The following is a 15845-nucleotide window of genomic DNA, read 5'->3' on the forward strand; positions in this document are numbered from 1 at the left end:
TGGTGATGTGAAATTAACGAAATGAGTACATGCTCGAAACGTCGTGTTTTTAACACACAAATTTTATATGTTCATTCTGGTACTCAATTTATTTGCCAACTATATTATCGTTATTTAGAAGTTAATGCATTTGTCACTCAAATAGGCTATTTATCATTAAATTCGCCCTTACTTGCTCCAACGTTTGAACAATAGATGGAATTCGAGCCTTTAATGTTTCCTGGATTGGAGTGAAATTTCACCCTTGTCTGTCAAAAAGTCTCTTCAATCAATATTCGCTAAAGGACGAGAAGGGCGCACGTCCTCGCCTTCAAATAATTTTCACGAGAGAGAATAACCCTATAAGTTTCTTCAGGTGTTCCTACCACAAGAATTCCAAAAGCAAATTTCACAAAAATTTTCTTTTTGTGATTTTCCTTAACCCGTTGAAGTCCCCATCGGGTTAGAGACCAGCGGTTATCGTTTATAACCCCTCTCCCTAGACAAGCTTTTTACAATGAAAAAAATTCGCCGTGTGACAGTGTGAAACCGATTTATCTGGTGTGTGCGTGGCACATGATAGAACATAGTCACAAGAAGAATGATCCAGTTACCGATTTGCACGTGATTTTATCCCTCACCAGTCATTGCTATTGACGACACAAAATGCTCTGTCGTCCAGACAAAAATTGGTCAATCCAAACCAAAACTGCAAAACTTCGAGCAATTAAAGGAACATCCTCCAATGAAATCGTTGCCTTACTTCACAATGATAAACAGAGCCATACCAACAAGGTATATATGCCCTACTGTTTTGTAAAATGTTAAGCGTGCAACTTGCGTCTATTCCATACTGTCTTACAAAAGTTTAGCATAGCAGCGTCAATATAGGTTTTGCACTTAAATTGTCACTAGATATCGGACGACAAAGAAAAGACACCAAGTCAACAGTGAAACTTAATTTCGATATGATGTACTAAGATATAAGCTTTTAAATTCTAGGAAACATAATACCAAGATTAAATGCGTTAATAACGAAAGCTCGCGTTGTTAAAATCTGTTAGTTATATATATGTTATACTATGACTTCGTTTTTTGCAGGCTTCTTTACAAACACCATTTAGAAAAGTAACCCACAAGACTTTGGCCTGTCGTTTAAAAAGTTGGTTTTAAAAATTGAATAAAATTTGGTAACTTGACCGATATACCATATGAAAACGAACAAAAAGGTTACTTGAATCGTTATCATTTACTGATATTGCAACTTAAGCGAAAGTTGCATATATTGAACACAACTTTGATATTGGTGCAGGACGTCACAAAAGGAGGTTTGTTCAAAACGCGGCAGTTGAGCCACTTTAACTGCACCTCTACTCAGCACCAACTTCGTCGACCACTTCAAACTTTTCATCGGCAGGACTCTGTCTTCCTCTTGAGCCCTTTGCTCCTCTTTGTGCCTGTCTTCCTCCACGACCCCTTGGACTACCTCTGATGCCCCTCTGACTACCTCTTCCTCGCTGCCTTGACTGGGCCACAGGTCTTGAAGGCGCTGTCATCGTAGCCGGACTGTTTTTAGGGGTAGGCTTTTTAACCGGGGGTAGCGTCTTTTGCACGACAGCTGGTTCAGTAGCTGGTTCAGTAGCAGGTTCTTGCTCAGTGTCCACAGCAGCATCCCCTTCTGTATCATCGGTAGGCTACGAAAAATATCAAACTTTGAAGGACTCCATTATAATGTCCTTATACACCAAGCCTTACCTCGTTAAAAAGCCACTCCCAAGAGAAGACGATTGTTCATTAGTTTTGTTTGCTATATACTGTTGTAAAAATTATTCAAAACAGTTTACAGAACAGACTTCTATAATGGAGAAGCTACCAAGAGGTCACAGATCAAGTTCACAGTCAAACTCTTGAAAATAACGAAACTGCAGTTTGCATTATAAAGACGTATTTTGGCTGCTGAAAACTGCAAACATAACATTGCAATGAGCGGCATAAAAACATAAAAATATACCTGTGATGGTTCGTACAATTCTTCTCTTGTCTGCGGTAATTCATCGGTTATTTCTCCTTCTTCCGGCGGCTCTACATCGATTGGTTCATCTTGCTGTAACCCTTGATCTGCCACTTCACCATCACTTGCAGACCCATTAACATCCTCCTCATCGAATCCCTGTGCAGGCACTTCTTCATCTAAAGGTTCATCTTCTGGACATTCCTCAGAAGCGCCTTCATTTTGATGAAGCTGCTCACTCTCCTCCCTAGCTTCTTCTTCCCAGTCTTCCTTATTCTCTTCTTCTTCTTCTTCGTTGTCTTTTGGATGCCATTCTGGAACCGATTTTTCTATGCGGACCTGCAAAAAGATGACATCATAAGGATCATAAAGCTGAGGAGGTTTGGGTCTTGCATATCAGAGAACTTCTTCAAATCGAAATACAACGAACAACTTTTATAACAGGTATAACACGATATAATACAGGAAGGATGACATTTTTAATGAACTTTTGTATTATTTGACATATTTTCTCTTTAATTAACACTCTAAGTAAACTGAAGTTGAACTCAGAGACGAATTAATCACTTATGAGAAGTGAAGGGGAATCCAAAGTCTCATCATTGTTCAAAACCATAAGCATAAACTTTTTAGGAAAATGACCAGTTACTCCGGATTAATAATTCACTAAAATGTGCCTGAGATGAATACGCTTGAAGCAAAAAGTACAAATTTCACTTTACTTTGGAACGTATTTGAACTAAGCCGAACTAGAGACAGATGAAATCGTTACCCTCCTTTGCATTGTAGTACTAAGATTTCTAAACAGGGTGTCTCAGTATTTCTAGATAAAAAAATTAGAATAGAAAAAATGTTACAAAACTATTAACTAATATTGCAAACAAGGAGAGTAAATATTTTACCACTTTTTTATATGGTTAAGACGAAATATGGTGGACTGAACTGTGTTACTTACAAATTCCGGATCATCTTTCTGAACATATCTGTTTTTGATAGTTTGTTGGTTCTCCGTTTCTTCCTCATGAGCCTCGTAGAGAACAACCTCGCTTCCATCATGTTGATCCAAAACACCAACGATGTCTTTATTTCTTTTCACAATGTTGTCATGATACCCAGGGTGGTCTTCCATATATTTCTACAAAAACAGAACAAAGTAGTGGGTAAATAAGGTAAAGGTTGAAACGCAACAATGTTACATAAAAAACTACTCTGCACATCGAATAATTGAAGCAGTCCAATCATAGCAAGAAGGGAAGATATTTAAACTTTGCTCATAAGTATGACAGAAAAAATTCATACAAGGATATGTGGCAGGAATGTGAAGTTCACATGCAAAAGGGAAATCAGTCAATAACAGAAAAAGAACTGGAAAACTATTATCTCTGTACTTTGTAAGCACCTATACAACTTGAAGCAAGCAATATAGAGTACAACACAGCTGTTCGAACAGGAGGGAAGTTCTCTGGACGTTTCCTTGGAATTCCTATGCCTGCCAACCATTGAACTCAACCCCTCAGGGACAAATATGATACTACCAGTCATGAGTGCAGCGCACTGGAAAACAAACTTCAAAGCGAGTTTCTTGGAAATAAAAAAATTAACTGTCAGTTGACATCTGTTGCAATTCAAAACAAGAAAAAAAGCAAATAAATATTACCTGATATGCGTCAATATGTTGCGGAGTTCTGATGTGTTCTAATGCATTAGCCCCATTGCTCAGTAACTTATTGCAGAGGCGGCAATCAAAACCAGATGCAGCCTTGATAAACTCACACCCTGCCAATTTAAAAAAAGGGATGCATTTGCAATATCCTGTCTATATAATCGCTACTTGCCTGTCTATTTAAGACAGCAATATGATTAAACGAATTTCACTCAGCAAAGGATTTATCACTTATGGTAAGTGAAGGGGAATCCATAGTCTCATCACTGTGAAATCATTTTAAACAGATATAAATTTTATTTCCCTGATCAACAATGACTGTAAATTAAGAAAAGTTATAATTTTGTGATGGGTGAAAAATAATATAGTTTGCAGTCTCTTTGAATGTCATCATTCTTTTCTTTACTTACACCATTGCAAACAATACCCACACAAATATATACCTTTAAGGTTTAACAAGGAAGGATACCTACTAACCAACTAACAAGAAAAAACAAAAATATGCTGGATCTTGAATAAGACTGCTACAGATGCAACACAATTCTCACAATTTGAGAAACATCTACATCAATATAAACCTTACACTATTGCTTACCAAAAAGCTGCTTTTCGCCAGCAAAATCCTTTATGGAAACAACTGATTCGCACACATGTCTGATGATAACTGAGCCATCTATCTTTGTTGCAGACTTGCGTGTGTCCATTCTGTATGTTACATAATTTTCAGGGTGCTTTATTTTGAACTCTTCCTCTTCCTTCCTTTTTGCTTCCATAAAACCAATCGTTTGTCGCTTTAATATAACTTTTGCAGATGGATTCAGCTCAAGCCAATTCTACAATAATATATTCTACAGGATGAAAAACCAGCAAGGGGTACAACTCAAACTGCAGAGTTTGAAGAAAAGGCTGTTCGTCTTTAAGGAATTTGTAAAACCAGCTACTTTCAAATTTTGAAACAGCACCACAATCACATGAAACAAAACACTGAAATTCTAGGAAAATCTTTCAAACTCCAATGGGTAAGAATAAGGCTTAATACATAAGTTTGAAGATAGCTTTGACCAGCATAAAAATAGCATACTAAAGTAGTGTTTGCCTAAGACTTCTCAGAGTATGAATGTCAGATAATGAATAAAGATAAGGAGAAATGTACTTCCAGATGCAGAATTGACATCTCCTGGGCAGCCATTATCAAAAACAATTTCCAAATCAATGAACAAATATAGTTTTGGAGCTAATAATTAGTGTCCTTTGAGCAAAGGTTCTAATCAGTCAAACTTTTCTTTCTTTTTAAGGAATTATAACAAATTAAATTCTCAGATATACAAATACATTTGTGTGTATTACCTTAAAATGCTTATTTTAGGATTGTTATATTAAATGATGCAGTGCTTGTGGGAGTTAACAAAAGGTTTAATGGATGTTGCTCCTCAATCAAGAGCAGTTGCCCAGGTTGTTCTGGATGGTCTTGGTTTAGAAATGCCAATAAAATTACACACCTCTGGGTGGAGCATAATATCCATAATCTCTCTATCAACATCATTCCCAGCCTGTCTTGCCTCAATAACATTTAATGAATGCTTTTTACCCATGAAGTGTTGCTTGATACTCTGAAAAATAACAAAAATATACTCCTGATAAAAACATACATGTATCAATTAAAGTAGAGAGAGAACTTTTTTTAGATGCTAGTATCAATCCAAATTAAAATACAAAAAATGATCTTTGGCACAGATAATTGCAGGCAAATCAAATTAAATAAGCATTGTGACCTTTATATTTGAATATTTTCTGGAAATGATATTTCTCTTAAAAAAATAAGGAACAGGCAATACTAACTTTATATCTATGGGCAACAATCTTGCACAATTCACACTTGTAGTTTTGTCCATCAAAATGAAAGGCTGAAAGTTTGTCAACATCTTGGTCTGCAATGTTTCTATCAATCTTAGTTCTCTTCCTCAACTCTTCGATTTTATCAATAAGTTCTTGTGGTATTTCGATGCTTTCTAGATCCTCAATCTGCTTTGCCTCTTCATCTTGCATGAATTCATAAACATCATCTAAAATTGTAAATACATTGCTTGCAAATAAGCGTGCTTCACATTGTACATTCAAAGTACAGCATACACAATCGCTTGATATGTTTCTATCATAGACTGGTTCTGTAAACTTACTAATACACATCAGTATTTACAAAAGATCTCTTTCACCCATGTCACATGTAAGGAAGGAATATACCCTATATATACTCAAGCTTTAAGGCAGCAAAGATTTGTTTGAATGATCACAAGTTAAAGAAAAGATTAGCTACAGAGAGGGTAAACTAATTAGAGACCTAGTGGATGGAAATATGTGGGTTCTACTGGTCACTATAGATTCCATGAAATCTTTCAAGCACTTTTTCTAACCATTTTTCCTGCTGATAAGGGCTAAACGTTTATCAATATAACTAGAATAGAAAGTGTTTCAATCATACTAAGCTACCACAACTAGCAAATCTAACTTTAATGAGAAACCAGCAGTGCTACCTACTATTTGTTCACCACTCCACAGCACCACAGAAGTGTAACAGGCCTGGCCGTTTGTATTTTTATAGGTGAGCTGTGAATCGCTCCCCTCATTTGCTGAGGCGAGCTAAATCAGTAACACATAGAATGTACTTTAAAGACAATCGACAGATGACTTAATAAGCCCCTTTAGTATCTGTCGGTTGCCTTAATGTAATTGCCTCAGTCAGGAGTGTTATGTTTTACTTCTTTCAATTTGCATTTGCTTTAACCGTGACTTAGGCACCCCATTTACTCGAAGTATTTGAAAGAACAGACTCTCTCGGTTTTATATAAAGCTGGCACAACACAAAAACAACAATTCTCTTGCAAAACAATCTTTTTGTTGCACAGAATTTGAAAATGGCTTTAAAAACAAATTTTGAAACAAACTTAATTATACGTCTAGCACTCTTCAGAGAGTAAAACGTCAGAACATAGATGGAAAACTCTACGCTAAAATACCCAGTTTAGGATCGAAATAGGCCATCAGAAAACGCGAGGACATGACTGTTGAGGTTTTCAATAAGTGCCCCTTTCCTATTGAAAATGTTACCAACTGCTACATAGATGGAACGATGATCAGGCTTTGCCAATAATGCGAAACATGTCGCCGTTATAGTTTTTCACCCAATCTGGGTTTTTCAGTAAATGCTGCTCGATAGTGGAATTCCATGTTTTGGTTGTCGTTTTTGATCTGCAAGACAGAGTACCCTGTTCTCTTTGAGGGATAGTTTTGTTTCTATTGCTGGAAGGGACCTGCTGTCTTATTATATCCCCAATCTACAATTCCTACCCATTTCTTCGACTTTCCTTCCAAAAATATTCCTGTTTTCTTAAGATTGAAAGTTTCTAATCACTACAAACGTACCTTTCGGTTAACTATCCTTTTCCAAACAGATCGAAGTTTATGCCTATCATGACAAAAACCGCCCAACAAGCAAAAAGTTAATTGCAAAAAATGCAGTGACGGGAGAAATCGCTGTTACAAAAATAAGCCAATTAACCCATTTTCAGGGTTCTCTGAATAGGAAAAGGGCAAATGAATGGAAATTTTAGGGGAGCGATTCTCCCTTCATGTTCTGTTTAGGAGAGCAATTCATAGCTCGCCTCAGGTTGCGAGGGGAGCGTGGAGGCGAGCGCGAGCTATCGCTCGCCTCAAACGGCCAGGCCTGGTGTAAACTTGAAAACAAACATATATACATTTTTGTATTTAAAATTCACATTCTACATCAGGCTCCAATGCCAGTCTATCTACACAAGGAGAATAAAATAAAACATTTGCTCTTGTAGAAGATAATGTATCTTTAAAAATAAATATACACCTAGCTTACCTTCCTCTCCTTCAGCCTTTCTGGGCTTCGTGTCTTTGAGCTGTTTTTGATGTTGCGGCTTGATATATTGTTGCTTTCCTTGCTTCCATGGTGGGATCAATGGACCTCTGTTGCCTAAATTTATCACATTATTGCTCATTAAATGAATAAAGTAAGATTGTTTATATGCAACTATTGTAGATTTTTCACAAACAATTGTGAGGTATGAAAAGCTAAAAATTACAAATAAATTACAAATAACAATAGTTCAACACTTTGTAAATGGTTTAGGTTTAGGAGGTTGACATTTTCAAATTTGTCAGAGATAACCTCTTACCTTGGTCTTCTTTTCTTCTCTTAAAACTTTGACCTTGATCTTGGGGTGGGCCTCTCCTTTTCTGAGGCTGAAATGGTCTTCTGTTTTTGTCAACAAATTGACGTCCTGGTCCCTAAGACATGGTAATATTACCAATTTCAACCAAACTGATTTATCACCAGTTTACAATTATAAAGAATTAACTTCAATTATAAAGAATGAAGTTATAAAACCTTGAAAAAATTATACAAAGATTAAAAAAAGACAAAGTTTAGCAACTTAAGCAGCAATTTTAAAGATAAAATTCAAAAAAATATTTGAATTCTTGTAAGTTGGAACTTCCATCAATATATCTACATGATGAAAACTGCTGATGAATAATCATTTAACATGATGAAAACCAAAAGTGGGAATTCTCAAGGTCATATTACAGAAATTTGAAAGAAAAAAACAATTTTCTTAAACTTCTGCAGGAAGCAATCAAGATATCATAAATTTACAAGATTCAAACCTTTCCTCTCTGATTCATCCCTGTAGGTGTAGGCAACAGGCTTCCAGAATTCATACCAGAAAATTGCTGCGCTTGGAGGATTGCAAGTAGATTCTGTGTTTGATGTGCTTGCATGGCTGCTGCCAATTGTTGCTGGGTAGTGTTGCCTCCCAACATTCCTGTTGTTGTTAATCAAAGTTTCAAGCAATAAAATTTACATGCAACAGTGCTTTTTTCATTCAAAAAATTATTAAAAAATATGTTAAAAGTAGAAAAGCATAAAGTTTAATGAAAATTTTTCATAAAAAATGCATACCAACACTTTCATACAAGTACTTTCACACTTTTACAATGGTTAGATAATAAAAAACTCTTTGCTGATATAATATTCCAAGGGCAGTTAGTTACACCACTAATGTCTGGTTAATCTGGCCCTCCACAAGATAGCAACAATTGTTTGAAGTTCATCTAGAAAAAATTGTTAGTACCTTGCTTAAGTGTTCTAAACAGCTGAACCTCAATAAGGCTGAAATACATTATCAGTATTATTTCCATCAGTTTTTGCTTATCAGCCAAAATATGTGACATTGTTTAGACTTATGAGGCAAAACTGTGATATAGCTTTGTGTGCTTGACATTTCAGTCAAACTGATCAGAGAAAACCTCATCCAACTGGAGAGGATTGGCTACACATCAATTAATGGACCTGCATTAATGGATCTATGACCTGCATTGTACGAGTGATTGAGGCAAAATTTATAGCAAAATTTTTGAAAGTGAATCAGGGCTAAAGGAAGCTTTTACATGGCTATGAAGGTAAACAAAGTTGATTGTTTTGCGTAAACAGAGTTTTTCATTAGTGCTTCGGAAGCAGAACCCATCTTGTGGAATGTAATGCCAAGCAATGCACAATAAAGGATAGTAATGTAAAGTTGGAGGAAAAGTTTCACGAATTACTCTATCTCCTTTGGTAATACCATTCTGCAGCTAGGCCAACAGTTTATCAAAATTGTTTCCCTTTATCTTAGAAAACTTGTTCTCATCCTTTGGCAAAACCTCCTCAAAAATGTGTTAAACATTATACATAATTATATTTTCATGTAGATGTTTATTTTCAACCTTCTTTGTTTTAAGTGTGGCTATAGTTATTGCAGCAGCATGTTCTGTGTGACTATCATCAACAAATTGTAAAAAACTGAAGGCCTTGACGGAGTGGGTATACTCATGCTCCAAAAGATGAAATGGCCACACAAGCAGACTTCTTGTTTCTAAGTTTAAACATTGCAACCATGGAGAGAGGAAAAGAGAAATTGAGTTTGCACATGGCAACAATATTGTTAAAATGAGAGCCCCATTGACAGGTAAATAAGAAAGTAACCTGAAGAGCCTTGAACTGGGTCATTGGGGCTGGCACCCAAGAGACCTGATGCTCTTTCAGCTAACTGATGAAAAAGACTGATTCAAAAACTGATGAGCAAAAACTGATTGTGTATTCCAGCCTTAAAGCACTACTTTGAACACCTGAATAGCTCCAGTGGTATGATTTGCAATACATCTAGCAACTTCTTCCCACAACAGCTTTTATACTTTGGACAAACCTTGTTTACAGTTTAGAGACACAGTGGCAAAAATTATTGGAGCTTTGATGCGACTTGAGCTTTTGCCCAATTAGCATTTTTTGCCAGGATATGTGGGCTTTCATACCCTTGACTTCAAATATGGACTGTAATCTTGTACAAAATCCTAGACCCTACCCCCTCCAAAATTGGAAACACATTGTGTGATAGGGCATGTGTAGGCCATAATAAGGCTTTGCTTAATAAGGTCAACGAGGAAAGCCCATTGAAAGGAACACTGGTTTCTTGGACATGTCTCTAAGGAATTTGGAAATTTTCAGAGCATGGGTAGAAGTGACAAACCTAACTAGATGGAAAAAATTCTCTCTATCCATATTTACAAAGCAAAGCCTTTGCCTAAGTAAAAGGCTTGAGTGGCAGGCAACTCTTATGAAATTTGATAATCAAGAAAGAAACAGTAGCAGATTAATAGGAAAACAAGTCAAAAATGAATTAGCAGCAGATAGAATGACAGCTATTTGAAGAAAAAATTCGTTTTATGTGAAAATTTTGTCTTCAGAAAAACGTTTAAGTTTAGAAAGCAGCAAAGGGCAGAAACAATATGCAAAACAAAATATATCAAGGAAGAAAGATCAAATAGAAGCACAAGCAGACTTCTGCTTTTGAATTTAAAGGGTGGACTGAGCTATGAGAAAAATGTTGCAACCATGTAGAGAGGGAAAGAAAAATGAATTCCACACATGGTGACAATATTGTCAAAATGAAGAGCCTCACTGAGAGGTAAATAAGAAAGTAACCTGGCGAGCTTTGAACTGGGTCATTGGGGCTGGCACCCAAGAGACCTCCAGCTTCTGGGGCACTGCCACCCCTATAGCCTCCAGGCCTTCTGTCATCTCTTCCTCTATATTGCTGTTGTGGTTCTCGGGATATGTTTCGTTGACCCTGACAAAATAATTATAGTTTAATAAAATGCAAAGCTTGGTAGACCACTAAGAAACCTGGCAATGCTTCAAGTGGCCATGATCACAAGATGCTCAGAAGCAGAAATCTTGTGCTGCAGCAAACACATTGACATAGTCTAATACCAAGGTGATTGACAGAACATAGCAATGTAATGACATGTGCCAGCATTCAAGGGTAACTGCTGCAGAGAATTTAAAGACTTCCATGTTCTCTGGATATGGTCATAAGGGAAATGGGATTGATCCAAAGTTCTAAGGTGTTTCATTCAAGTTCTTGAAGTGACCTTGAAATCAGTTATTGAATTCTGGAACTAATTCTTGGAACTAATTCTTGACCACATTACCAGGGTCAATGGAGAAGAGACACTCTCACATCTTGAAATGCCTGAAGTCAACTAAATGACTTCTAACTCAGTTACTGGTTAACAAAAAGCTCTGCAGAGCATGTCTCATCCCCCTTCATTTATATTTTGACAGGCAGCTTTTGAGTATGGTTTACTGGAAACTGATACAACATTTTAACACTGGCCAGTAAGGAAATAAACAGTATTAAGTGAGGGTTAAGCATGGATGTTTGCATAACGACAAGTTTAGTAGAAGATGTGTAGCTTTAGAAGTGAGATTGTAAAATGAGTCAATTATCAATCCATGCAGAAAAAAATTGAGTGTGGTCAACCAGACATAAAACATTGAAAAAACTTCAATCAACTGACAAAAATTGATGGGAACTGGAAAAAATACAAGCTTATTGCAAATATACTTTGGTAAAGGAGACAATAAACAGGTTTTTATAGTTTCAAATTTTGTTGGAAGGACTGTGTTTACTCAAGCCATCGGTATTTGCATTACTGTGTCCATCAAATCAATTCCAAGGATCCAACAAGACTTCAAAAACAACTTTTGCAAAGACATGGAAACAAAGTTCCTGGACTGACTCATATTGGACTCTGAAAAGCTCGAAAATCTTTGCTGTAAAGGAATGGAACATCCAGATTTTGTTTGTTTTGTATATGTAAAGATGTGTCATGTGCTATTCTCAAGAAGAGAAGTGGCAGCATGCCTTGGTTTCATGGTCACCATAACCAATATGGTAATGCTAGTATTCTTTCAAGAAACCAAACCAATCTTGAATATTTGTTGCACATTGTGAAGATCATTGCCTTTCCCACGGTTCATTATTTGGCACTAACTAGCAGGACCAAGATCTTTGAAACCTTGACATATGAATAGGCATGACACTTTCACACTTGCTGAAAATATTGTTCGGATGATTGCTCAAGCATCTTTCAGATCCAAAGCTTACATTAAAAGATCCAAAGTGTACAAGGGTTACATTAAAACTTGCTGCAACCACTTATAATTACTCATTTAAGAAAATATGTGGTTTCAAACTTTCATCATAATTTTGCATTCAACTTGCAAAAAATAGAGATATGCCAGTTCTTATGTGTATCCTTTCCAACAGCCTCACTTCGGACTTACTGACCACACCAAAAAGAAAAATGGCTCCTTGACTGTGTATTGAAACATATAAATCTTCGCTGTTGAAGGCAGCACATGAAACATTGCCACAAAATGCCTCAATTAGCACGATGTACAAAAACTTGGAAAGCAAAAGGCAATCAGTCCAAACTTTTCAAGCAACTGACACCAACCTATTTCATCTGAGTTTAGCAATTACAAAATTAACAAAGTTATAACAGCAAGAATATTTTGTGAAAAACATATTTTGCTAAGTAATTTCTGAAAGTTAACACCATTGTGCTTCAAAAGGATTTCTGTTAGAGAAACTCTTCATTTCCAAGAACAAACAAGGCAGCAAAACAAAACTTATATCCAAAGGTAACAAGCCACAAGCTTTTACTGGAACATCCAGAGTTTGATTCTCATGTAGTCTTTCTTTTGGATTGAATCCTTTTAGTTGGGCTAGATTGTGGCCATCGTACTCACTTTCATGGTCCTGGCATGATGTGCTTAGTTGCGTCAACAATAAAGAATGGAGCAGCTGTTTTATTTGTGTTATAGATATCCACGATGAAGGCAAAATTGTACAACTAGCAAAAGTGATGGCCCATTATTAAAAGACATGAATTTGGCCAGACAAGAGAGACAATGGACCAAAAGTCAACTATACATGTGATCTAACTTTCTTTAAATATGTATGCATCAAGTTGACAGCTAGCTTTCTTTCTGTTGAAGCTTGTGTAAAAATATATACATCCATTGTGTCAGTAGGGGCATACTTCAAATTCATGTGAGCTTCTGCTTTAAAACATTTCCATAGGCTGGTGTCTGAACTATTGATGATTTAGCCTACGTGTATAAATTTGTACCAAAGGTCTTTCAACTTAACTGGACTGTTACGTTGCAGGTAATTTTCGTTTCTAATGGCACCAGTATGGTTCTAATGCAGACAATATTATTTCCTAATGGTCTCGAGTGCTCACATTTTCTTGCTTTATATTTTCAAGTGCTCATCCATGCCATTAGGTTTAATCCGCAAGACTTGGATAACATCTTCAGGTGGAAAACACCTGCTCACATTCTGTCCGCCAGTTCTCAAAGACTTTCGAAAGAAAACAATGCAAAGACTAACAAAATCTGTTTGTAGTTTTCTGCCAGAGCGAATCCAGGATAATTAGCGCAGGTCAAGATGATGGAAAACGTGGAAAACAGTTCTTTTAAGGCGTAAGTGTAGGAAAATTTTGCTAAGCATTTTGTTGGCAAAACAAGACCAGTCAAAACACGGGAAAAATTATCGGTCACAAGTTCGTCGACCTTTAATTTTGAAGAAAACCGAGAGGCAGGATAAACTGAAGCAGCTAAAAGAACAACAGAAGTTTAACTGTATTATAAAACATAAAGATGCTCGAAACAGTGGAATAAAAGCAATTTTATAATGCCGAATGAGGGGGACTTTTAGAGGCCAAATGGCGAGTGATTTTTTGGCTGAGTATGAGAGAGCACTCGTGAGTTTGAAGATCTCCAAGCAAGGAGCTTTTTCGCAAATTCTATCGTTGAACCTGGGAAATACAGAATAAGATAAGTCACATATCACCGTTTCTTTTGCCTACTTACCCCACCACCTCCCATCCTTCGTCGGTCATTTGGACGTTCCTGAGTTGCACCCCGCTTGCCATAATGTTCGTCGTAAAGGCTGTCGCTAGGACGATAAGCTGATGACTGAGACCGGGCATTGTTGTAGTTCGTCAGTCGATCGTACCTATCTCCTCGACCAAATTCTTGATTTTGTTGATACGGATATCGTGACATCGTCTTCTCCAGCAGCAAGCGATAAACAATGTTAGGATTTAGTTCGCTCTTCACGCCTTCTTGCCAGAGTGGAAAAGACCGTCGACACTTCTCCACGCTTTTTGTGGGTAGTTACCAGACTCCCAATAGAATCTCCTGCGCATGGACAGAATCCTAGGGCAGCTAGAAGCCTAGAACTTTATCACAGTACCTGCAATGCTTTATAAAAAGTGCTTAACAAAGAATGTAGCACTCGGGTTGGCTTTAACTTGAACAATTTCTAGTACTAGAACATATATCAAGGGGACCATTATGAAAAAAGGCAGTTTGACATTTTAATTGATATTTTAATCTTTTTAGCTTTCATAAACTGTATATAAAATTGTTGTGGCGAATTATACGGATTATACATACAAATGCAAGATTCCTAAGGAATGGGAGTGCACGCATTTGGTATTTTTTCAACAACTGCTAGAGTCGAAACTACTTTTATGAACTCTGAGTCGTTTCGGGCACTTATTATTCTCGTCAAAATGATGAAGTTTAGTTGAGTTAATTCTTTACATGTGTAGACTGTGTCTATTGTTTCCAATATTTTACTTTTCCTTGTTTTCTGACATTTTCTGTTGATGATTTGCTTATTTGTTCCTCGTTGTATTTCCAAGGGACATGAAGAAAAAAGCTATAGAATTGCTAAGGAATTGTTATGTGTAAATTTTCATTATTTAGCCTAATGAAAATCTCAAAATCCTTTATAAAAAATGCGTGTATTTTAAATTGATATCAACTTTTGGTTATCATAACCAAAAAAATAAATTTCCCTCAAAACCATAAACAGAAAAATTACCATCCTTTCGGGATTATCTAATTGTTTAAATGCTGTAATGTCCAAGCCCTACATTGACAACGAATTGAAATTCTTCAAATGAGCTTCAAACGTGCTCATAACTTGGCATCTCTCCTGGATTGTCCATTTTCATTCAGTGGCACACCCAAGCTCATCCGAGAGATCTAAAAAGACCCCTTTCCTCTGACTTCTATATAAACTTTTTAAACCCTTTTCATCGAGATATAGTACTAAAAAATAATCAATTTTCTATAAAAAAGAAAGTGACCAGGAGTTCCTGTTCTGCTACACAATGATTCTGTCAAACTATTTTGGCTAAATCTGTACTTAATAGAGAATGCTGAAGTTCTAGCTTCAAGTTTCTTGTTTTAAAGGGTTTATAGGTTTATCCAGAAGGGTGATCAGTGAAAAAAGAATACATTGTGAAGCAAAACAGTCAACTTTCTAATATGAGTTGCAAATGACCTTACATACTAAGGTCTCAGCTTTTTCTCAATGCTCCATTGAATCATATTACGGTGTTGCTCTTTCTAAAGAATCTTTCGATATCATTTTTATGTTGATGGACATCTTGGCCTAGATTGATTTAGAAAACATCCTATTTCAGTGACTTTTTCCAGATTCCAAAAAGTACCCCTTTTACAAAATCTCCCTGCATCAGAGAAAACAATTTTTTCTCAGAGGTTTTCCAGATGGGCTTGGGTACACCTTTGAATGTGAGTGGACACGTCGGGGGCACTGTTCACCACAGTAACTGTTGACTGCACGTGCCCGACGTATATGATATAATCAAAGTTTTATAGTCTAATCTCATGCAAGGAATAACTGGAAAACCGAAACAATGTTCTGCATTGAGTTCTGCACTGCGTTCGCACAACATGAATGT

The 15845-nt window shown here is 36.5% G+C and overlaps 1 protein-coding gene across 2 annotated transcripts; it reads right to left on the reverse strand.

The window, feature by feature from the left end:
• Positions 1 to 923: 923 nt before the first annotated feature.
• On the reverse strand, positions 924 to 14241 carry LOC135683165 (uncharacterized). 2 transcript variants are annotated; one of them, XM_065198346.2, is made up of 12 exons: positions 13939 to 14241; positions 10696 to 10840; positions 8343 to 8500; positions 7853 to 7964; positions 7537 to 7650; positions 5493 to 5716; positions 5153 to 5263; positions 4249 to 4486; positions 3648 to 3766; positions 2946 to 3125; positions 1991 to 2329; positions 924 to 1673 (listed from the first exon to the last, which is right to left on the reverse strand). In XM_065198346.2, the coding sequence occupies exons 1-12, from the start codon at positions 14131 to 14133 to the stop codon at positions 1350 to 1352; spliced, it is 2259 nt and encodes a 752-aa protein (XP_065054418.1). In that variant the 5' UTR covers positions 14134 to 14241; the 3' UTR covers positions 924 to 1349. The 2 variants fall into 2 exon arrangements, with proteins under 2 accessions (XP_065054418.1, XP_065054419.1); XM_065198347.1 differs by lacking the exon at positions 10696 to 10840 and having other exon boundaries at positions 13939 to 14078.
• Between the last annotated feature and the right edge of the window lie 1604 nt (positions 14242 to 15845).

The sequence above is a fragment of the Rhopilema esculentum genome, chromosome 7 (genome assembly GCF_057945365.1).
Source record: "Rhopilema esculentum isolate cy_ngs chromosome 7, ASM5794536v1, whole genome shotgun sequence".
Taxonomy (NCBI): domain Eukaryota; kingdom Metazoa; phylum Cnidaria; class Scyphozoa; order Rhizostomeae; family Rhizostomatidae; genus Rhopilema; species Rhopilema esculentum.